Here is a 24,390-nt window from a genome sequence, read left to right as displayed (position 1 = left end):
TTTGCCACAGACATCATATGCTGTAGGTGTGACATGAAATTGAAATAGGCATATAACAGTGGTATACATCTTTTAGTGTAAATCTAAAAATACAGTGATTACATTTCACTGAAAATACATTTTACTAAAGTTTATCTTAATGCCTCTTTGAAGCATTCCCTAAACAATTTTTAAAACAACTTATCAAAATGTTCTTTTTAAATTCCAGGATTCTGAAACCATGTGAAATAGGGAACATAAAAAATATTCATGAAAAAGTCATCCACATTGGTGTAATCCACTGCGCTAAGTGCTTGGGTTTAAAGGTGAATGATGATCTGCCCAGGCTTCCCTGTAAGATTAGAAATATCAATTTTTATAAATTAAAAAAAAATTAGCTAAATTATAAGTTAGAACCATAATTAAAATTAGAACAGAGTGGTAACAAAAAGCATGGCATGATTAGTTCTATTGAGAATCAGGGAATGCTTCTTAGAAAGTAGCATTTGAACTGGGCTTTGAAGAATGTTCAGTATTTCTATAGAAGAAATGATATTGGAAGTACAGGTCTCAAAGCAAGAATGAAGGTGAAGAAGTTTGTGTGGTACAGCAAGCACCATTGTCTGAAATTCCCTCTGGTCTACCTATAGTGTTTGCTGGAGGTTTGATGTAATCCAACATATGTTTTAGGAAACTCCTCTGCCAGAAAGTGGTGCAGAACATTGTTAGAGAGGATATGGCCAGAGCCTGTGTCCAGTTAGAAGGCCACTGTTAAAATTTCAGGTAAGAGACAACTTGATCCTGAACTAGGTTTATGGCCGAGGACCAAAATCAGCAAAAATGTTGTATCAATAAGACTTAGAAGCTGTGGAGATCAAAGAGGGAGGAAAGAGAGTAAAGCTAATTCTAAATATTTTAGGGAACGGTGCCTGAGTCAAAATAGGGAGCTCAGTTTCGAGGTATCTTTGGGACCTCTTGTTGGAAACTGAGATCATGAATTCAGGAAACGGTTTTGTTTTCGTGACTTGTGCTTAAAAGTTGTCAGGGTAGGACGTGGTGAAATTGTGCACTTTTTGAGCTTGTCCAGAGAGATAATCAGCAGTCCATAGAGCCAACAAGACCATTTACGGGAAGAGGAAAAATGGCATAGATTCAGGAAGGAGCAGAGGGGTGGGTACCAGTAGCATACTGGATTCCAGACACCAAAAGGTGAGAATTGTGTGGAGCCTGATCTCTTCATTTCAAAAGTAGACTGTTTTTCTTTTCAAGTGATATTTTGTCGCTATGCAAATATCCAGTTATCTGTCAACTCTTAACATAATAGTTTTAGTATGATTATCTTTGCCTGAATTAATTATTTCATTAGGAGTTGAAAATGGTCATATTTCTAATTCTGTTATTAGTTCTATTTCCATTATTTGGCATTCTTCTGAAAAGACAAGTTTCCCATCATCAACTGGTACTGTTGATTTCTCTGAAGTACAGTTCCTACTGAAAAGAGAGGGTAGATTTTTAAAAATACTTTTGGGTTAATAATTCATTTTCTAAGTAAGCAGTTGGTGTAATAATCACCTCAAATGGTGGGAAATGAGTATGAAAGCCTGGTCCCTAGTCAATGATAGCCTCAATTTTTATTTTTGACATAAAAATTATACTTGCATTTCAGTGTACTTTAATTCCTCCTTCTCTTTTTAGACACATAAGGTTCTGTCACTAATAAATAAAGTTCTGTCATTAATAAGTTTACCCTTTATGACTTATCTGAATTTCTTATTAGTATAAGAAATTCTTATCAGAATAAGCTTATCAGTATATCAATGGACTATCATATGAAATGGTATTTCCTTTCCTTTTTTCTGAAGCGTAAGTTTTAAGGAGAGACTCTTAGTATCTTGAGATATGGTGAACGTTAGTTTCTAGTTTGCTTCCTTAGTTAGTTTTTGTCCATGTCTTCACCTTACCATTTCTATTAAAAAAAAAAAAAACTTGCTGCTAAAGTTTCATCTCGCTACTGGGTTTTTAAAGATTTTATTTCTTGCAGGTTAATTCTTAAAGTTTATAAAGTTTCATGTCAAAGTTTATGTTGGTAAATGTTTATCAATTTCCTTTTGTCTGAACATATGTTTGAACATATATTGACATAAACCCAAGACTATCAATTCATTTTTAAGCTTTATTCCCTGATGGAACTCATGAAGGAAGAGCAAATAGTATCCTGATCTATAACTAAATGTTATACATTGCAAACCTATTATATTGCACTTTTTTGTTTCTGTGTTTGTATTGGGTGTTCATATAGTTTAGCACATGAAGAGTGAGTATCAATCATGCATATAATACTTATAGCCAGATTACTCTTAACAGTGTTACTAAGGATAATATGTTAGTACTTCTTCTAACTTGGTATACTGAGTTAAGTGGATCCAACTGAAGGTAATATTTTACTTTGTTCTTGTAGGAGATGATTTAGATTTCATCGTTGAACTAAAAAGTTTGACTCCCCTAGTTTATACTAGCTTTCTCATTTCTTTTCAGAACATTGAAATGAAGTTTTACAGCTCATAAGCCAAAAGAAGTTATTATAATTTTTTATTTGAAAGAAATATCAAGTAGCATTTGGTTGTTCTGGGGAGTATTAAAAACTTAGTTGATAAATATTTATTTATGTAAAAACATCACTTGTCATATCCATGTCACAGTGAACAATTACGTATCTGTTATGTAACAAATAATTGTGATAGGCCAGTTTTTTCCCATATTTGAGTTAATGCTGACTACTATCTTGTAAAGTAGGTAATAGAAACAGCGTGAATAATCTAAATCTCTTATCCAAAAATCACAAAACCATAAGGCTTTAAAGAAAGGGCAAATTTATTAATCTTCCTTATTTTTAGCATTTCTGATGAATTAAGATGGTACCTCATAATTTAATTATGAGACTGGAAAGAAGAGAAAATGCCATAGTTGAGAGAGAGTGAAAGTCTCGTATAGAAGTACTTTTCACTTTTCAGTGTACCTACTTGGTTTAGGTGATCGATTTGGGTAGGAGTGCAAAGTGTAGTGTTTTGTCTGTTGTGTGCCATGTGTGTGCCACCCTTCCTGCTGTAATTATTAGACTTGCCTATCCTCGGCACATAGTTATAATTCCGAGGTCTAATCTGGGTGGAATGTCCTCAATCAGCTATTTTGTATAGGATTGGAAAGATGTTTTAAATATGTAGAATCATTTTTCTGCTACTTTTGAAAAACCAGGTGCATTACTGATTTGCAAGGTCTGGTTTTTTACAAGACACCTTTTTGTTTCTTTTTGAATAGAAAGATGAAAACTACAGAAGCCTCCCACGGGATACTAGTAACTGGTCTAACCAATTTCAGAGAGACAATGCTCGCTCGTCTCTGAGTGCCAGTCACCCAATGGTGGGCAAGTGGCTGGAGAAACAAGAACAGGTAACATGACAAATCCTTGTATGTGCGTCATTGCTGTAACATCCTGTCCCATACCCCAAAGATGTTTCTCCCATCTCAATCATTGGTGATGATTAAAAGTTAATTATTCTAACAAACTTTAGTTAAGTACCAGTCTCTGTGTCAGAGTTTATCTAACATAAATGCAGGATATTTCTGGCTGGTCTCTGATCACAGGTTTATTGTGAGCAGTTATGAATATTTGCAGTAGATTCTGAAGGTTCAGGGCTTTAGAGTTTGTAATGCTGCAGAGGCACAGATGTTTGGCAGAGAATCATGCTGTTAGTGAGTAGACTTTCAAGGCTCTTCTTTTCTTTGATAGGCAATAAGTCGAAGGATCTGAAGACACAAATTAAAACTTTCTGTTGTATCTAACTTCACTGTACGAGAGAAATATATCCTATGGTGTTGTTTTAGAATTTAGATTGCAGTATTTTGTCATGTTTGGGCACTTATCTCTTCATAAATTTCGAGGACCTATTTTAGGTTTATCAGTCTTTAGAGTTATCTGTTTCACTGTGCAGTGCAGCCACCTACAATTCGTGAAATCAGGATTGTTTACCACTCAGAAATAATTGTTTTCTGACTTGGAAAGAATGACTGTTTACAACGTTGTTGCATCAGTTAGAAAAGTCCTCCTTTCATGTGAAGACTCAGAATGTATCTGATGAGTTACTTCTTTTTTTTTTTTCCACTTTTTTTTTTTTATACTTTAAGTTTTAGGGTACATGTGCACAATGTGCAGATTTGTTACATATGTATACATGTGCCATGTTGGTGTGCTGCACCCATTAACTCGTCATTTAGCGTTAAGTATATCCCCTAATGCTATCACTCCCCCCTCCCCCCACCCCATGATGAGTTAATTCTTTCAGTGTTATATTTTTAATGCCTCAGTTGTTTATTATTGACTCACAATGGGTTTTTTGTAGTAGGGAATCCCAGTGTTTTATAATTTTAATTGTGCTTTCTCCCAGCTTTATTGAAGTATAATTGACAGATAAAAATAGTATATATTTAAAGGGTACAGTATGAGGTTTTGATATATGTATATATTAATGCAATGATTACCACAATCAAGATAATTTATCTGCCGGGTGCAGTGGTCACGCCTGTAATCCCAGCACTTTGGGAGGCTGAGGCGGGTGGATCACGAGGTCAGGAGACCGAGACCATCCTGGCTAACACAGTGAAACCCCGTCTCAACTAAAAATACAAAAAATTAGCCGGGCGTGGTGGCGGGCGCCTGTAGTTCCGCTACTCGGGAGGCTGAGGCAGGAGAATGGTGTGAACCTGGGAGGCGGAGCTTGCAGTGAGCCGAGATCGCGCCACTGCACTCTAGCCTGGGCGACAGAGTGAGACTTCCTCTCAAAAAAAAAAAAAAAAAGATAATTTATCCATCACATTACGTAGATATAATTTTGTTTGTATGTGTGGTGAAAACACTTGAGATCTATTCTGTTGGCAAATTTTTTAAAATTTAATTTAATTTAATTTTTTTGAGATAGGGTCTTGCTCTGTCACCCAGGCTGGAGTGCAGTAGTGCAACCATAGCCCACTGCAGCCTCGAACTTCTAGGCTCAAGTGTTCCTCCTACCTCATCCTCCCTGGTAGCTAGGACTATACATGTACACCACCATGCCCAGCTAATTAAAAAAAATGTTTTATTTTGTGGAGACAGTCTCACTTTGCTATCCAGGCTAGTCTTGAACTCCTGGCCTCAAGCAATCCTACTGTCTTGGCCTCCCAAAGTGTCATGGTTATAGGCATGAGCCACTGTGCCTAGCTTCTTAGCAAATTTCAAGTATAAAATATGTTTATTAGACTCACCATGCTATATATTAGGTCTCCAGAGTTCATTCATCTTACAATTCAAAGTTTTTACCCTATGGCCAATATTTTTCCCTTTTCCACACCCCACTCCCTGTGATAACTGCCATTGTACTCTGTTAGCATGAGTTCATTTTTTTTTTCCAAGATTCCACTTATAAGTAAAATCATACAGATTTTTGTCTTTTCTTTGTTTGGCTTATTTCTCTTAGCATAATGCCCTTTAGGTTCATCCATGTTGTCACAAATGTCAGAATGTCCTTTTTTATTAAAGGCTGAATGATATTCCATTTTATACATTTATGTGTACACACACACACACACACGCACACACACACACGCAGTGTATATCACATTTTCTTTATCCATTCATCGGTTGTAGGTCACTTAGGTTGTTTCCATATCTTGGCTATTGTGAATTTATGCTTCTGTGTACATGGAATTGCAAATATGTCTTTGATATAGTGATTTTATTTATCATGGATATATATGCAGAAGCAGAATTGCTGGATCATATGGTAGTTTTATTTTTTTAAGTTTTTGAGGAGACTTCATACTGTTTCATAGAGGCTGTCCTAATTTACATTACCACCAGCAGTATACCAGGGTTTCCTTCTCTCCACATCCTCGTTGTCACTTGTATTTTGACTTTTTTTCTCTTTCTTTTTTCTTTTCTTCCTTTCTTTTTTTTGAGACAGAGTCTTGCTCTGTCTCTCAGGCTGGAGTGCAGTGGTGCGATCTCGGTTCGCCACAACTTCCGCCTCCTGGGTTCAAGCAATTCTCCTGCCTCAGCCTCCTGGGTAGCTGGGACTATAGGTGCCCACCACCACGCCCGGCTAATTTTTTTTTGTATTTTTAGAAGAGACAGGGTTTCATCATGTTGATCAAGCTGGTCTTGATCTATTGACCTCGTGATCTGCCCGCCTCGGCCTTTCAAAGTGCTGGGATTACAGGTGTGAGCCACAGCACCTGGCCTTTTTTTTTTTTTTTTGAGACAGAGTCTTGCTCTGTTGCCCAGGCTGGAGTGCAGTGGCGCAGTCTCAGCTCACTGCAGCTTCTACCTCCTGAGTTCAAGCAGTTCTCCTGTCTCAGTCTCCAAAGTAACTAGGATTACAGGCACACACCCCCATGCCCAGTTAATTTTTTGTGTTTTTAGTACAGATGGGGTTTCACCATGTTGGCCAGGGTGGCCTCAAACTGCTGATCTCAAGTGATACACCCGCCTCAGCCTCCCGAAGTGCTGATTTTAGGCGTGAGCCACTGTACCTGGCCATATTTTGATGTTTTGATAACAGCCATCCTACCAGTGTGAGGTGATGTCCTACCTTGCTTTTGATTTACACTTCCCTGGTGATGAGTGATGTTGAGCATTTTTCAGTGCTTTTAATAAAAAGCCATGTTTGTTTAGTTAGTCACTTATTTTCTTTAAAAAGTTTATATGGATAGAAAACAAGGTGGGTACTCAGAGAGTTTAGTTGCTTTATTAATTTTTAAAATTATTAATAATTTTGTTGACTACTGGAATAAATTGTTTTTCAGTTTAGATTAATGACAGCTGTAGAAAGAAATCATAAGTGTTTTACATATTTCATCTCAGGCTATGTTTTATGGTATAAAGATCCTAAAGTAACTTTGTGGATGTAGGGTATTCAAATATGAAACAGCAAAAAGGGACAGCTTGCCTTGCACACCGTGATGGCACAGGAAATGTCCTAATTTTATCATATATTAAGTGTTAGCATACAAACATTGTGTGATGGAAATAATTTTAAGTAATAAAACAGCCATGGCAGTTCTATGAAGGAAACATAATTTTCTCAACATAATTCAGATTTTTAAATTAATTGATATTAGTATCTTATTATTACTTTGAAATAAATGTTTTTAAGATTTAGATAGTTTCTCATGGACCCAGAAGTCAGACTGACTGGTTACTAGCTGTTTACCGTATATGAGATTTGGGCACATTACTCTACTTGTCCATACATCAGTTTACTCATCCAGCAAATAGGGATAATTGTAGACCTTGTCTCAGGGGTTGCCATGTCAAGTGATACAATACCCGCCAAAGGCTTAGAATCAGGCCTGGTACCTAGAAATACTCAACGTATTAATATAATAGGACAGATAACAGACAACCTGGAATCTAGGATGAGGAAATGTTTGGCATATATGTAGCAGGAAGTCTGGAGCTAGGGAATATGTGGGAGTTAACTCTGTAGCTTAGCAATCTCACTCACATTTTTTCAGGGAGCCTTCCTGAAGGCCACCTTAGCTCTGTGCTCTAGCTTGTCCTTTTCTTTCAGAGCCACATCCTTGCACAGAGGAAGGGGAACAGGGCCTTTGTCTTCTTTTTGTGGCTCTTTGTAAAAGCAAATACATTTTTCCTAATAACCTCCTGACAGATCCCTAATCATGTTTGTTGGCTGGAATTGCCCTACTCTTCTGCCCATATCAAAATCAAAGGGAGTAAAAGCACCAGTACAGGTTTCGATGGATAGAGCTTGACCCCTGGAGCTGGGGCTGCGGTGGGAGCTCCCTTGTTTACCTTCCCTGAAACACAGTTTCCCATCACTGCACACAGTCAGATCTGTCAAGCAAGGGCTATGTGGGCAGGGGTGGGGAGTGACAACCAGAAGTTGGCTGAGTATGCTAAATAGGACCTTTTTTTTTTTTTTTTAAATACTGCAAAATTGGTAGAAAAAGATTGGTAGCCTAGAGCTTCTAAAATATGATGCAACTTAATTATATCATAAAGATATAACTTATATGTTTCTATTGTCATTGTAGACCTGTTTGTAATTTTGTTGTAAAAATAGTTTCTTTTTAAGCCAAAGGGATGGCATTGAGAAGCCACACACACCAAAGACCAAGCTTTGATTTGCTTCTGTTGAAGTTATTTGAGTTAGTTGTCTGTGTAGACTGAGAGGGTACCTAAGTCTAAAAACATGTTCTTTGGCATAAGTGTAAAAAAATGATGTTCCATTCCTGCAATTTGATTTGAGTGAGACTGTATACTAGAAGAGTAGAAGCCATTGATGTTTTCACATCCAGCAGAATAATTAATTAAACTAAAATCTATCAAAGAGGACAAGAACCACAGAAACAAAACAAAACTCCCTCTCAAATTTTTTCAGAAGTAAGCACTATTGTTTGTGCAGAAGAGGAATCTTAGGTTATGCTTTATACACTGGAAATCTATTCCAACTATTCCCATTTAATTATGGATTTATTCTGTTAACCATTCCCAGAAAGTCATCTGACTTTAATGACCTGATGTCTCTTCTGAGGCTTTCTTTTTCTCTTTAGTTTTTTGCTATTAAACATATAATAAAGAGGATTGCATCATGTAGATGAAAAAATATTTTGTATGCTTAAAAAAAAAAAAAAACCCTCTGCCTTTCCAATTTGGGAACACCAGGGTAGAACTGATGGCCATCTTCCTTTAGTTGTGTGGTCTGGAGCGAGGTCAGCAGAGTTCTAGATTTTATGTGCCTCCAGTGGTTTTGTTTTTGCTCTGTTTTCTACTTAGTGCTTATCTCTCATTATCTGTTTCTGAAGGCAGTTATGACCTTATCAGCTTTACCAGTGGGAATAAGCAGAAGGAATGGAAAGGCAAAAGAGTGCTTTAAAGTGCTAAGCTAGCCGGCCTCTCTAGAAGTCTGGGGTGTCTTATTCTTTGGGTGGTATTGGTCCTACTTACGGGGATAGTGCATCTTTTTCTATAAGAATATTGGTTAGTTTTACTTCAATAAGAAAAGATAGGTTATATGTCTTATTAGAAGTCTGTAGCAGCAAGCACAATATGATTTCCAAAAAGAGTAGCCGGGGTTTTCAGTGACTAATCACCTTGTTCAGAATAGCCCATAGCTGAATCCTGCATCAGAGTCATCTCACAAGTTAGAGGACTGTGTATCTCTTAAGCATCCTTTTATGTCAATCTTGACATAAGAGGGGAGATCTCAGTGGAAACAAAAGATTCGGAGACTAAATGGTTTGTTGTCTTACTTTGAACACATTTTTATGCTTCTGGAATTTTGACTCTGACACTCAAGAAACAAGCAAACAAAAAACAACAACACTTTTAGTTTTGATGTTTGACAGTGTTTTAAGAAGTTCAAATTCCTTTTTAATGGTAACTGTTTCCCTGACTCAGCATAGAATATAGTTTGATATTGGCAGATAATAGGTCATAAGCTGACTTTGTTCTTATATCCCCACACTTTATTGCAACTAATAAATTCCACAGAAGAGACAGCAGGAACTTTGTGATACATGAATGGAAGAATTTAGGACCAGAAGGTAGAGGGACCTTAAGGAAAACATAAGCTAATTGGGAGCCTGCCATTTTCACAACCTTCTCTTGATGAATAGGCCTGAGCCCAATTAGCAGAAACAGCAAAGAGGCACAAGGGCACGTTCCAGCCGCTGCTTAAGCTCTGTTATAGGGGAATGACTACCCTGACCTTTAGAGCAAAATCCATGTATTTTCCATGTTTTAGGGCTCTCTCCATCAAGAAAAACATCATTTAATTGGAGATAATACAAACTGAGGCAAACTGGAGGGAAAACTAACTTAAATGTTTGTTGATGAAGACACAATGCCAATGTGTACGTCATTTTCATACCTTTGGCAGCCACAAAGGAATCCCACCATCCAGTGTCAATTCTCAAAGTTTCAGAGGCCAGAGTTTTGGGAGCAATGATGATACCTTTTTTCCTTTTTATTTTATGTACCTTTGTCACTTTCTGCAGCTGTGATGCTTTTTCTTTATACTTTTCAGAATATTTATGTATTATAAACAATATTCACATGATACATGGTATGGTTTGGCTGTGTCCCCACCCAAATCTCATCTTGAATAGTAACTCCCACAATTTCCACGTATTGTAGGAGGGTCCTGGTGGGAGGTAATTGAATCATGGGGGCAGGTCTTTCCCATGCTGTTCTCGTGATAGTAAGTCTCATGAACTCTGTTGGTTTTAAAAATGGGAGTTTCCCTGCACGAGCTCTTTCTTTGCCTGCCGCCATCCATGTAAGACGTGACTTTCTCCTCTCTGCCTTCCACAATGATTGTGAGGCCTCCCTAGCCGCATGGAACTGTATGTCCATTAAACCTCTTCCTTTTGTAAATTGTCCGGTCTCGGGTATGTATTTATCAGCAGCATGAGAACGGACTAATACAATAAACAATATATAAGTTATATTCACAAATTATTTGAAAAGGTAAGTTTCTATGAGTTTAATTTTTTGTTTTCATTATAATTTACAGCCAAATTCTTGAAGATTGAGGGCAAAAGTAAATTTAAAAACTAGTGAAGAAACATTTTTCAGCATATCCAGGTTTTATGGAGGCAGTTTTTAAAAAATGCATTTTTCTCCAGGCTAGTCAATATAATTGTGGAAGTAAGTTTTGCCTAGGTTTTAGCTTGTTCGTATAAAATGGTGGGTGTCTGGGATGATCAACCTGTAGTTCCTGTGTCCACACGACTTACCAGAGTTGTTTTTTTCCCCTGATCTGCCTACATAGAAGAAAATCCCCTTCCTTGCCCAAGTGCCTTTTCTCCACGGAAATCTTTAGTAAAAGGTGAAAGATTTATGCGATTTGAAGAGAAACCAGAGTATAACCAAGTGCCTTTTCTAAGTGAAAAAAAAAAAAAAAAAAATTCTCATTTCCCTGAGATCTAGAACTATCCAGATGACATAAAGAAGGTGTTTTCTGGAGTATGAAGTGATAATGTTTTCTTATCTTTTTTCTGTTTTAACCTTTAAGAGGCTGGGTTCTTGCTCTGTTGCCCAGACTGGGGTGCAGTGGTGCAGTCATAGCTCACTTCAGCTTCAAACTTCTGTGCTCAAGCAATCATCCTGCTTTAGCCTTCTGAGCAGCTGGGACTACTGATGTGCACCATCACCCCTGGCTAATTAAAAAAATTTTTTTGTACAGGTGGGGTCCCGCTATGTTTCCCAGACTGGTCTCAAACTCCTGGCTTCAAGTGATTCTCCTGCTTTAGCCTCCCAAAGTACTGGGATTACAGGTGTGAGCCATGATGCCTGTATTTTCTTTCTTTCTTTTTTTTTTTTTAATGGACGTGAGGCTTTTTAAATGTTGCCCAGGTTGGCCTCGAATGCGTAGCCTCGCCTCCTTGTGCACCAGGACAACTGGCCTGAGCCACCGGGGCTCCCCACAATGCCTATATTTTCTTAATTACAATAGGTGGTGGTTTATTCAGCAATCTGATTACAACAGCTTCAGATCGGTCAGGGAAATGACTGAGGGGTCACAGCATTAAACCGTGGAAGAGCTATAGAAATTCTGATATAGGAATAGATAGGGCTTCATGGTATCTGCTATCATTGGTGAGACTTAAGGATAGATTCTGATGCTGCCAGATAGTAATTTAGATGTGGGTTTTTTGGGTTTGTTAATTCTGTAGCCTGTAGTCAATGAGGATCCAAATGACTGTTCATATTATTTGGTTAAAAATAAACTAAGCTCCTTGCCTCCAAATTCTAAAAGTTCTGTGGAAAGGAAGGGATTTATTAATATTATTTACCAGTTGGCAAACCTTCATAAAATTTGTAGAGAAGCAAAATAATCATGTTTATCTCTAACAACACCAAATGTAGAAACTAAAAACATCAAGATTGTTTTAAAATTAAATTTACTTTTCATTATAAAATACCAGAGCTTTTATTTTATAAGATAAATCTGTTATGTTCCCCATAACACCCAAAATAAAACCAAAACAACCTTTTAAGAGACTTGTTACCTGGATATATTAATGTCAGTAGCAGATTATTTTGTTGTGCTTTGATGACAGAATGCCTGGTATTCTAACACATGTGTTAAAATTATTTTTTTAAAAAACAATGATCAAAACACCCTATATGTATGGGACACATTATTTTCCATGATCCCTACATATTTTCTGCTTTTATTATCCAAGAATTCTGGACTAGAAACCGCAGTGGAAGCACAGGACCAGAGTGTGGGGCTCTGGTGGATGTTCTTCTTAGAAGGACACACACATTTTCTGGGGAGCTTCCAGTCATGTACAGGGTTACTTTTAGGAGTACCAGATGGCATTTTACTTTTCCATATATTTAACAACAAAAGACATAGTGAGTCTGGGAAGCATGTTTCAGGGTTGGAAACCTGCCCCTCCAATGAGTGTGTCCTGTTTTCTGACCCCTAAGACTGGTTGTATAGAAATAATCAAAGATAGATAAACTGCGCAAATTTCATTTTCATTGTATACAAAATAGGGAAAATCATACCCATTTGGCAGATGTTAACTTTGTGGGCAAAGCTGAAGTGACACAGCACACATTCCAGTGCAGACCCAGTTTCTTGTATATTGAGGACACTCATAAGATGTTTTCTTTCCTATCTTTTTAGGTAACATTATATTTATTGGTTACACCTCAACAACTCCCTCATGTATTGGGTATCTCATTTTCTTAAATTTTATTTTTCTCCTTGTGTATTGGAAGTACCATTTGGTATGCTGGGGTGGTTTATTTTCATCCCTGGTGTATTTCTAATGCCCCCATCGTCATTTCGCAATTTGATTTTTGCTTCTGTGGCATCTTATCAGAATTAGAATAAAATTTAACCTTTTAAAATCATCTCTGGTTCTTTTCTGAAGAACATAATGTGACACAAAAATGACATCAGTGTTAATCTCTATGTCTGCTTCCATTCCTTTTGTTCTCTTTTGTTTTTGGCGAATGTGTGTAGTTTTAATAAGATTAAATGTAAGGATACCATTAAGAATGCTAAGTATCTTTATGAGAGCTTCTGCTTGGCCACTTGCTAAGCATCTGGGTCCCTTCATGATATGAATGGAGTTTGGAGGGCACAGCATCGCTCACCTGGGCTGTGCAGTTGAATGGGGGTACTCATCAATTTCTCCTTTAAAACAAATTTTACAACTCTCTTTATTTATTGCTTATTTGGCCTATGGAGCTAAAAGCGTGCAAGCAGCGGGGAAGTAAGTTAGAAATTTTACTGAGTGAAAAATCTTTGGTGGTGTGTGGATTAACCTTCAGGGGAAATCTGTTAGGAGCTGATAGTTTTCTTACCTGTGAATACTGCTGCTGCTAGAACTAGACATTTAGAGCTTGCACTACAGATAAAGATACAGTTTCATTTTTAACTTTGACCTTCAGGTGCCTTTGCATATTTTCATTGCAGGCAGTCTTAAAGATTTTTGTTGTGAGCCGTGTGATTAAATATGACAATGGAAGGAATACATGCTTTATACTATAACTTTCTTTATTGCCGTCCGTTTGTATGTCATTTGCTTTTGAAATTTTGTTCTGTATTTCCATGTTCCATCTACGTTCCGTGAGCTGTGCAACTGCTATTCTTTAAAAAATACTGGTTATGAAATTGCATTAACATTTTCAGCCTACAATGTGTTGTTTTCACTGTAGCCTGATTTTAGAAATTGAAGCACTTTTATAAGTCATTTTTAATTTTGGAATTTTATGATCTAGCTATTTAATCTATTTCTATCCAGGACTTTCCCAGTTACCTTCAATATGGTCTTGAAATGGCCCTAAAAAATTCCTGTCTTCAGCGTTCAAACATTTTGTCCAATGGTTGTATGTTTTCTTCCCACCACTGAGGCCTGGGTATATTGCCCTATAGTATTTTTGTGACTTCTGTAGATATATGAGCCATGTTTTTCCTTTATTTTTTTATTTTTTTTTTTCTGTGCTCTAATGGCAGTAGGAGATTGTAGATTATCTTTTTAAATAGCTGAACAAATTATAAAGAAATTAAAGTATGGTATTGGGGTAGGGTTGGCGTAGGCTTTTGGGTTTCATTTCATGTGTCCATGTTATTACTGTCCTTTGTAGTAGGCACGTAATACTTTTGACATGTTATTATTTTTAGTAATCTCAGCACTTTGAGAGGCTGAGGCAGGTGGATTACTTGAGGTCAGGTGTTTGAGACCAGCCTTGCCAACGTGATTAAACCCTGTCTCTACTAAAAATAAAAAAATTAGCTGGGTGTGGTGGCAGACGCCTGTAATCCCACCTACTCAGATGGCTGAGGCAGGGTAATCATTTGAACCTGGGAGGCAGAGGTTGCAGTAAGCCAAGATCGCACCACTGCTCTCCAGCCTGGGCAACAGAGTGAGACTCTCTCTCAAGAAAAAAAAAAAAAAAAATTAAAAAATTTTTTTATTTTTAATACATAACTTCACAAGGTTGGAAGACTGAGCTTTTTTTTTTTTTTCCCCCCCTGCAAGTTACTGTCATTTCCAAATTGTAAGATGGAATTGCAGTCTTGATATGTGTTGGAATTAAGTTTAACCCTTAGAGAAGCACCACCTCTTTTCCTACCTTTAGTAAGCCCTTTAATTCTCCGAAGTAATTCATTAACTCTTCTGACCTAGCTTTTTATTCCATTGAAAAAATAAAAGCCTGGTTCCCACCACCATTTTTACAGCCCTGCCCTTCCTCGCATGCAGAAGCTTCCCTGACCTCTCAAACATCAAAGTTTTCACTCTCATCCTGTCTCCCAAACCTTCCCAGTATTAGGACGTTGCTTTTGTATTAATCTCCTGTCTACAGACTCATGCACATAATCTCCTGTCTACGCAGTCGTGAATGTCTCTTGTTTTTCTCTCTCTCTGCTAGAACTTTCCTATCAGCCGATAGACTCAACCAACCCCAGTCCTCCCTGGCAAACCCCTGTCTCATTGTGGCACTAGCCTGGCTTGCACGCCCTCACAGTTCACACACTTGGTTCCCACTTAGCTTTCATGCAGTCACCTGTCTTCCCCTCAGGGACCTTCCTCCATCCCCCCCTTTAATGGCGGGTGATATCCCTGCAGCCTTCCATTATTGTCTCTTTGCTCACCATCCTTTTCTCTGTGATATTTATGAATCTAAATTTGTCTTTTGTTTCTTTTTTATTTTTTATCTTTCTGTCTGTTTTGCTGTCCTAAAATGGCCCAGGCATTATCTTGTTTACTGTAGCTCCTAGTGAACCCTCATATACGTTTGGGTAAATAGTCTTTCAATAAATTGAAAGGAAAAAGTTCATAATGTCCTTACGTTTTCTGATATCATGTATTATGGGTGGATCTTTGTTGGGTGAACTATATTGACTCTTTTATAATGCCATATAATGTGATATTGTGATTTTCATTAATTATGAGCTATAAACTGTAGATTATAGGTAAATAAATGAAAACTTGATGAAGACATGTACACTTGTAAACCTCATAAATAGTTGTACTATTTTGATGACATTATTGCTTATAACTTAGCATCTGCATATGACAAAAAGAAAAAAATGATTATAAACTAAAGGACCAAGAAATGGGGGGAAATGTAAGTTCTCTCAAAGTAATGCAGTGTTCCTATTTTTTTAAATCTTGATATGATGGAGAGCACAGCCTTTCTTGTGCATAAGTTTAATCGTTTGTGAACTTCCTTCAAGAATGTCTTGTAGCTGAGCATGGATTCAGTGTTAGAAGACGAGCCTGCTCAGTCTGTCCCCGCTGGCCTGTGCCCAGTGGTGTCTGCTCTATCACCGCTGATCACACTAGCCTTGGGAAAGCCAACTGGCTCTCCAGAGGCTTTGTAGAGGGAGTGAGGGGGCAGAGGGTAAGACATACTATGAGCTACTTGTGTGAGATTTTTGTGGGACAAAAGGAAAAGCCAAAAAACTGTTCTTATAGGCCCAAGATAGTTGTCAACTCTATTAGCTCTAAAAATATTTAATTAAATATTTAAGATGTTTAATTATCAGGAAATATTAAATAACTCTTCATGTTTATATAACTAAAGTGACATAAGTTTTCTGTTAAATTGGAAAAACAATATTTGAACAAACCATTTGATTATATTGAATAATTTATAGGCAATTGATTTGAACATAACATAGTTAAATATTCCCTCCATAAAATATTATGTATTTTATTTGTTTGCGAGCTGAGTTTAGCTGTTTAAAATTTTTTTCTTCAGAGAGTCCAGGGGTTTTTCATTTTTATTCAAATGAAAATAAATTATACTGTTAATTTAAGACCCCAAACTGGAAAAATTTTTTTCTTGGAGATGAATTTTTTCTTATTCTAGGAACAATGAATGTTTGCTTACATGTTCAATATATAAAACATGGATGTTACAAATTCTGATCTACCATTAATATGTAATACCTAGTATATAGCTTTTGGGGAGTATTTTCCTCAGTTCTCTGAGTAAAGCTTTTTTTGTACATGGATATTTGGTAGAAATTGACATTTGATATGAGAATTATTTTGAGCTTTGGAAATCATTTTCAAATACAGAGGAAATATTCTTCATTATGGTATTGCATAAAAAGTTTCTTAGTCACTGGAGTGTATCTTGGTGTGAGGATAGCCTATACAGGCTGTAGAGGATTTTTTTGTTTTTTTGAGTTGATGACGATAGGTGTCCCTATTCCTTATTATCATTAGGGTGCATTAGACGTCTGTATGAGACACAGGATTCTAATCTTCCCTGTTCCCATGGGATACAGTATAACTTTTCAGACTATAGGGGGATTAATTTGATAACATTATTTCTTTTTTTAATTTTTAAAATATTTATTTGAATTTTGCAAAGGTAATATATTCATAGTTCCAAAATCAAACATTATACATGGATATGCAAAATAGTAGTCTCCCTCCCCCCAACTGTCTATTAGCTAGCTCTCCTCCCCGTATGCAGCCACAGTTATTTGTTTCTTGTGGCTCCTTTCAAATGGTACCATGCTTTTATGAGCAAATATGAAAACATATTCTCTTTTCACCTTTTTATATAAATATTACTACAGTATCCTGTGCTTTGATTTTTTTTTCTTAATATAGCTTGGCAATCGTTACAGACTGACACATAAAAGGTGTCCATTTTTGAAACACTTTGATAATTTTCCTTTGGATAGCTGGGCCAATGTTTATTGATGGGCATTGAGGTTATTTACTGTCCTTTGCTGTTGCATAAATATACTGCAGTAAATAACCTGTTATAGATAAGTCATTTTGTATTGAGTTTCTCACAGATATATGCCTAAAAATGAAATTGTGCGTTTACACATTGTACAGGAATATTATATACATTTGTAACTTTGATAGATGTTGTCAACCTGACCTCAGTAGACATCGTACCATGTTGCACTCCACTAGCAATGCCCAAGAGACCCTGTTCACTCTATCACCTCACATTGTGACATGATGTTGTATGCAGTTATACCTTTAAAATATCTCCCTTTACACATTCTCTAAAGTAGAAGGCTGTTGATGCAGTTGGCCAACATACAGGCTGCAAGTGGGCTTCCTATACTGTTTAGGAGCACAGACCATTCAAAACCTTCCCATTTCCTCCAACAAATAAACAACAGTTAAGGAAAAGGACATCTTGGGGAGGGAGTTGAGTTCTTGTTGCTCTGTTAGAGCATGGAGTTCAATTCTTTAGCACTTGCTCAGATGTCAATCACTGTGAAATGCACATAAAACAAATGAGACTTTCTGAAAGTTCTTACCTTTGGCATAACTTGTGTATTCTTTTCATATTCTAAATCTCGTATTTGATTCATATTTTTATATTATCAACTAGAATTGAGTTATTACCCCTGATCATTCTTATCTCCTATTTGATAGTTGTTGTTTTTGCATACTTTGCTAGAATGAAAATGAGTAGAATGACGGGGACAGAAAAAGGACAAGATTTTCTTTTTTTAAGATGGGTGGTTCACTAAGTGCTTCTTGAAAAGTAAGAGTTTTATGCTGTGTTCTCAACAGTAACTTTTTCCCATAAATTCTGTCTGAACAGAATCAATAGTGTTTTCTTCCCTTAGTATATCCCAAAGTGGGGTGCTTTGTAATTTACTTCTGTGTTAACTTTTTTCCTGTTATGTCTTAGACTGTATGTTATATGATAGTATAGAAGCCACCTATGTGAAGTATTTAAACGTTTGTGAATGAATGTGGTCTTCTTGCCAAACATAAACATACTGTGTTTTTCTCGATTGCTTGGGTTCACTGAAGAAAGCATACCTTCTTAAGATACAAGATTTCTGTTGATGGTATTGGTCTATTTGGGGGCTTAGTCAACAGATATTAGTGTCTCATTTGTAACCTTTCTCATTCCATGAAAGGTTGTTGGCAATTTGTATTCTCATTATTTTACTACCTATTCGGATCTGGTAGTCTTTCTCTTTCTTTCATTGTTCCATCATTTATTGGCTTAAATGAGTATTTGGAAGTCCTGGCTGGTAATAATTCTGTGTCTTTGGATATATTGATTAGTTGACTCTAGGAAGCAACTGATTTTAGATTGTTCTTGATGTTTCCAAACTTTTCCCTTTCTGATGTTTAAGAAGTTGAGATGATGAAGTGTTGCCATCTGCAATTACAACAGAAAGTACCAGAGATAGCCACAGTGACTTCCTTTTTTTTTTTTCTGTTATTTGTAATACCAAAATGTAAACCAGAAACAGCTATGCACGTGTATACACAGGATAAATAAGTATTAAATTAATATTAGACACCAATGTGGAATTTCTGAAATTGCATGTAAGTGTTTAGAATGACAGAATGTTTAAATGTCTTTTAACATTCTCTGATACCTTTATTTATTTTGGTTTTCTATCTCTTATATGTCAACTTGTTCTAATTAATTAAATTAATTTTATACTTGATCAAAATAATATAGAATTTGTGCAGCTCGTAGCAAAGCCTCGTGTGAATGTGAATATGTGCTGTTGTGTGAATGTGATAGTTATGATGTTATTTTGAGGCTATTTTCACTAAGGAGAAGACAGTCCAGGATCCTGGTATTGCACCGTTTATCAGCCATTGATATTTAGGGTGTTCTTTACTTTTTCCTCCTCTTTTCTGTATGCCTCTAATCTTGGCAATTGTCTTTTTAAATTCATTCGTCCCTCTGCATCTTCATTACTACTTCCAAAGTCCAAGCTGTCAACAGCTCTCACCTGGGTCACTATACAACACTGCAGCCCTCCTCCCTGTTTATATCTTTGTCCATTGTGGCTATACTGATGTGTGGTCAGCAGCACTGCTTGACACACTCTGGGGCTCTGACCATACCCAGGAACACCGTGGGTGAAGTGGTTAACAGCTGCTTGAAGTTGCAGCAACCTGGATTGGAATTGTACAGCATGTCTTATGCTGACCAAGCTCCTGAATTTTCTAAGTGTCAGAGCAAGCTTCATGATCTATTGTGACATATTTCAAAGGATTGTGAGGATGAGATAAGATGAGTCATGGAAAGCTCTTAAGACAGTAGCTGAAACACATGAAATGCTCTATAAGTGTGAGGGTTGATATTGGTGTTTTTGTCCTTTTTGAGTCTTCCTGATGTTCCTTCACCATGTGGATCGCAGCTGCTTCCAGGGTGCATTCCCAGGTTAAGCAGCCCTGCTGAACTCACTCTAGTCTCCAGATCTACCCTGTTCTTGCATCTCTGGGTCTTTGAACATGCTGGCCAACTCTTCCCTTTTTCCTGCCTGGGGTCTGCTGTTCTGATCTCCTGCCACCTGCCTCCTTCAGCTCATTATTCTTAGCCATACCTGATCCCTGCCAAAACCAATGTGAGGCACACATAATAGTGTCTTCTTCTTTCCCCATCCTTGCACTTTCCAAATTTCATTTTAATTATGTCTTTCTTTTTAAAGAGGGCAGGACCCATATCTGTTCCTCTGAGTTTTTAATTTGCTTTGTTTTCGAGGGAGGCATGACTCAATGTGTGGAGGCATTGGGTCTCTGTCACATACATTTGCAGCCTAGCGTAACCATGCTTTTATTGAATACATTTGTTATTATAAAGGGCTTTCTGCTTGTAATTTGTATATCTGGAAATGTTCTTCTCTTAAAACATTTTTACAGCAACCATTTTGATAAAAAATATCTTATTCCATAGATAGTATATATTTTCTTACATTGAATGTTTAACTTTTCAAGAATCTCCTCTAGATTAAATTGGAGAAAGTTTGAGGGGAGGGCAAGGAATGTTAGTTTGATTATATCAGCAGAAATCTAGGCTTTTTGAATTACTCATATTTTAAGTCCCTTGGGGGACTAATTTTCCTGAGAACTTTGTATTATAATCATAAACAGATCCAGTTCAGTAATACTTTCATAAACTTTTGGCTGAGACTTTGGTATTAATGTCCTGAACTCTTAGAAAGAGAAACATATTTTTGTAGGTTGGCCAAGAAAAATAGGTCTTGATTCAAATAAAATAATGTATTTGTTATTTTTAAGAGGTTTTTCCATTGAGCAATCTGTGAAACTTTTTGGTAATTTAGTTGTCTAATATTGGACATGACTTAGGCAGTGACTTGGTGTATTTTCTGTGGCTCAATATAATGACTATTTGAATTTTTAAGTTTTTGCTTTTGACTTGGGAGTAAGTTATGTTAGATTACACATTATTACTGAACGGTTAACTGTTATTCCTTTGGTTGTAGATTTTAATAAAAGGTAGAATCCTGTGTCTTATTTTCTTAAATATATTTGAAATGGTAAAATATGCAGAGAAATTTTTTATTGAAAGTAAATGTTTTATTTAAGGTACTTTAAATGTACTTTAAGGTACATGTGCAGTTTTCCCGCTGCTGTTAGTAAATGGCTGAAATAGCACTTTGGATCTGTGGCACCCTGGAGAAGCTTCCCTCTTCACTCCTCTGACATTCTGTTTCTAAGCTCATTCATATTATTTATAGAAATTTCTTCTTTTTGCTCTACCTCCATGAGTGCTGGTCATTTCTCTGGATGGGTTTTTACATGCTCTTCCTTGGTGAACTTATATGTTACTTTAGTTCCTCTTCCTATTCCTTCAGACTTGTGCTTACCTGCAAGGACTGGCTGGTCACTACTGTCTAGATATCTTTTTGATCACTCAGATTCAACATGGGTGAAGGTAAACCATCTTTATGTTTTCCCTGAGATGGGAAGTGGTCCCTAATAAAAAGGGCAATGTGACTTGAAACTGCCAGTTCTGAACCTCATTGTCCATGGATCTGGGCCATATATAGCAACCTCTGTGTGCAGAATTACCTTACCCCTGTGAAATCATGAGTAGTTAATTTCTGGTGTTTCCTACACCCAGAAAATTCTATGATTGGCCATTCTTTTCTTGTTTCTTTTAATTTTGCTCTGTGTCTCCCAGGCTTCAAACTTACTCTCTTATTATCTTCTCTCTAATTTTTTAGTCTTACCTAGTGCCAGGTACTATATATTATACCTTTACTCCCCTGTGTGTGTGTGTGTGTATGTGCATGTGTATATCTTTCTATTTTCACAGCACCTGTTCTCATTTCAGCCATATGCCTTTTGACTAGACCTATGTAATATTTGTCTCCCTCTCCATCTGTTCGTTTTTGAAATCAATTCTGCGTTTTCCTATTTGCTTAGTCTTCCAAATTGCCACTTGGATTGCCTCACCTGCAAGTTTAAAAGCATGCAGAAAACTCCCTACTGTATTTTGATTTAAGTTAAATCAAATTTATTATCTTGATATTCTGGGTTCTCTGCAATCTTTTTTTTTTTTTGAGACAGAGTCTCACTCTGTAGCCCAGGCTGGAGTGCAGTAGCATGATCTCGGCTCACTGCAAGCTCCGCTTCTCAGGTTCATGCCATTCTCCTGCCTCAGCCTCCCGAGTAGCTGGGACTACAGGTGCCCGCCACCATGCACGGCTAATTTTTTTTAGTAGAGACGGGTTTCACCGTGTTAGCCAGGGTGGTCTCCATCTTCTGACCTCATGATCCACCCGCCTCAGCCTCCCAAACTGCTGGGATTACAGGCATGAGCCACCACACCCGGCATTTTTTTTTTTTTTTCGAGACAGAGTTTTGCTCCTGTCACCCAAGCTGGAGTGCAGTGGTGTGATCTTGGCTTACTGCAACCTCGCCTCCCAGGTTCAAGCAATTCTGTTGCCTCAGCCTCCCAAGTAGCTGGGATTACAGGCACACACCACCATGCCTAGCTAATTTTGTATTTTTAGAAGAGACAGGGTTTCACCATGTTGGCCAGACTGGTCTTGAACTCCTGACCTCAGGTGATCCACCCGCCTTGGCCTCCCAAAGTGCTGGGATTACAGGCGTGAGCCCCTTGCACCCAGCCTGAGCTACCACGCCTGACACAAATTTCTACTTAACTTTTTTAGGCATCATCTCCTACCATGATCTCATGCATATTTTGTGCTCTGGTGGACTGCTGTGCCTTCCTTTAAAATCAATTCTGTTCCTTCTGACTTCAGATATTCCTACAATGCTAGACTCCCCCCACTTTTTGAATCAGCATTGTGTCATTCATTATTTAATTCTGTTTTTGATCACATGTGTATTGATGCTCACACTAAGATGACACTCTGCTTGAAAATGAAGGGGTAGGATCAGGGGTGTTATTCATGTGCAGACCCAAGATGGATCTCAGCATCATACTTATTAACTGGAATCTGGAGTAAGCTACTTAATCTGTAGTTTCCTTGAGGGGCCTCAACCTGGGCTAAAATGGTCACTTAATGAAAACTGATATCCAAAAATGAAAGTGTGTGGTAGAATTTTGTGGAAATCCAAATTATTTATTTCAGTTAATGATCTGTCTAGAAAACGCCAATCAGATTTTATCACATGACCTACATGTTCCTCTTCATTTCTGTGGAGTAAAAGATGTTGCGGTGCTCCCTGTGTGTCACGCCCTGTGAGGAAGTGGTGTAATATGCCCACAATCAGATGGCCTAGATTTGACTTTCTGAGACTTTCATTAGCCTGACCCCTGTGAGCCTCCATTTCTTCATCTGGATAATTGGGGAAATTGCCTCTTTCTTCCTTATGCAGTTGTTCAGAAGCTTTAATACCATAGTGGACAGCTTATGCTCTTGACCCAGAAAAAGCTAAAATTTCTGTTTCTTTTAGTTGTGTGACTTTGGCATCATTGATTGTTTCCTATTTTAGTTTTCTTATTTGCAAAATGGTAGATGATGGAACCGATTTCATGGACTTCAGTAAAGATAATGTAAAATAATATAGTTCAATATTAATCATTATTTTAGTTACCATGTGCTAGTTCATGCAAGCCTAATATAAAATTTATTTTTCTTCTCGCTGCTTATCCAATCCTAGTGATTGCTACAAATTTTTGATAGTCATATTCTATCATTAGGAAGTCAACTTGCTGCTTAAAATGGAAAGCCTTATTAGAATAATATAAGTAAATTACATACAGTAGTCTATTCTATTATAAGATATTCTAGGTTAGGATTTTTAAAATTTAGAAAAAATTTGTAGTGTATAATCAGTATTATCTTTATATTTCTCATATGTGTTAGATGGTTATGTTTTTCATGTAGTCATACATATGGTTAAAATCCTTTGATAACAAAAGAAAAAATACCATATAGCCAATAATTTAAGAACATGTCAGTTGGCATATTCTCAGATTGTACTCGAATAGTAAACACTTTCAATAAGGTGTTTCTTAATATCTTACTAAGAAGTACTAGCATTACGGCTAAGCTGCTTTTTATAAATAAAACAGATTTTTATAGCCAGGCGCAGTGACTCATTCCTGTAATCTTAGCACTTTGGGAGACCAAATCAGGAGGATTGCTTGGGCCTAGAAGTTCGAGATCAGTCTGGGCAGCATGATGAAAATCCATCTCTATAAAAAAATTTAAAAATAACTGGGTTAGGCTGGGCGCGGTGGCTCACGCCTGTAATCCCAGCACTTTGGGAGGCCGAGGCGGGCAGATCACGAGGTCAGGAGTTTGAGATCAGCCTGGCCAATATAGTGAAACCATGTCTCTACTAAAAATACAAAAAATTAGCTGGGCATGTTGACGGGCACCTGTAATCCCAGCTACTAGGCAGGCTGAGGCAGGAGAATCGCTTGAACCCGGGAGGCGGAGGTTGTGGTGAACCGAGATCACACCATTGCACTCCAGCCCAGGCAACAGTGCAAGACTCCGTTTTAAACAAAACAAAACAAAACTGGGTTAGAGTGGGGCTGTAGTCTTAGCTACCCAGAAGGCTGAGGCAGGATTATCCCTTGAGCCCAGGAAGTAGAGGCTGTAGTAACCTATTATCATGCCACTTGTACTCCAGCCT

General features: G+C 37.3%; 1 protein-coding gene and 1 pseudogene across 37 annotated transcripts in view; one reads left to right on the top strand and one right to left on the bottom strand.

Annotated features, from left to right (window-relative positions):
* The window catches only part of PARD3 (par-3 family cell polarity regulator), a 710,416-nt gene that overhangs the window by 366,946 nt on the left and 319,080 nt on the right, over positions 1–24,390 (top strand). For 30 of the 37 annotated variants that reach the window (XM_054503379.2, XM_054503375.2, XM_054503368.2 and 27 more), the window contains one exon: positions 3,295–3,426. The exons of the other annotated variants lie outside the window; for them this stretch is intronic. In XM_054503379.2, coding sequence (XP_054359354.1) covers positions 3,295–3,426 — 132 coding nt within the window. The remainder of the gene's footprint in view (positions 1–3,294; positions 3,427–24,390) is intronic. 37 annotated transcript variants of the gene reach the window in all.
* Positions 10,793–10,900, bottom strand: LOC129007058 (U5 spliceosomal RNA; annotated as a pseudogene).

Source organism: Pongo pygmaeus, chromosome 8, assembly GCF_028885625.2.
Source record: "Pongo pygmaeus isolate AG05252 chromosome 8, NHGRI_mPonPyg2-v2.0_pri, whole genome shotgun sequence".
NCBI lineage: Eukaryota > Metazoa > Chordata > Mammalia > Primates > Hominidae > Pongo > Pongo pygmaeus.
This window is presented reverse-complemented; position numbering and strand designations above follow the sequence as displayed.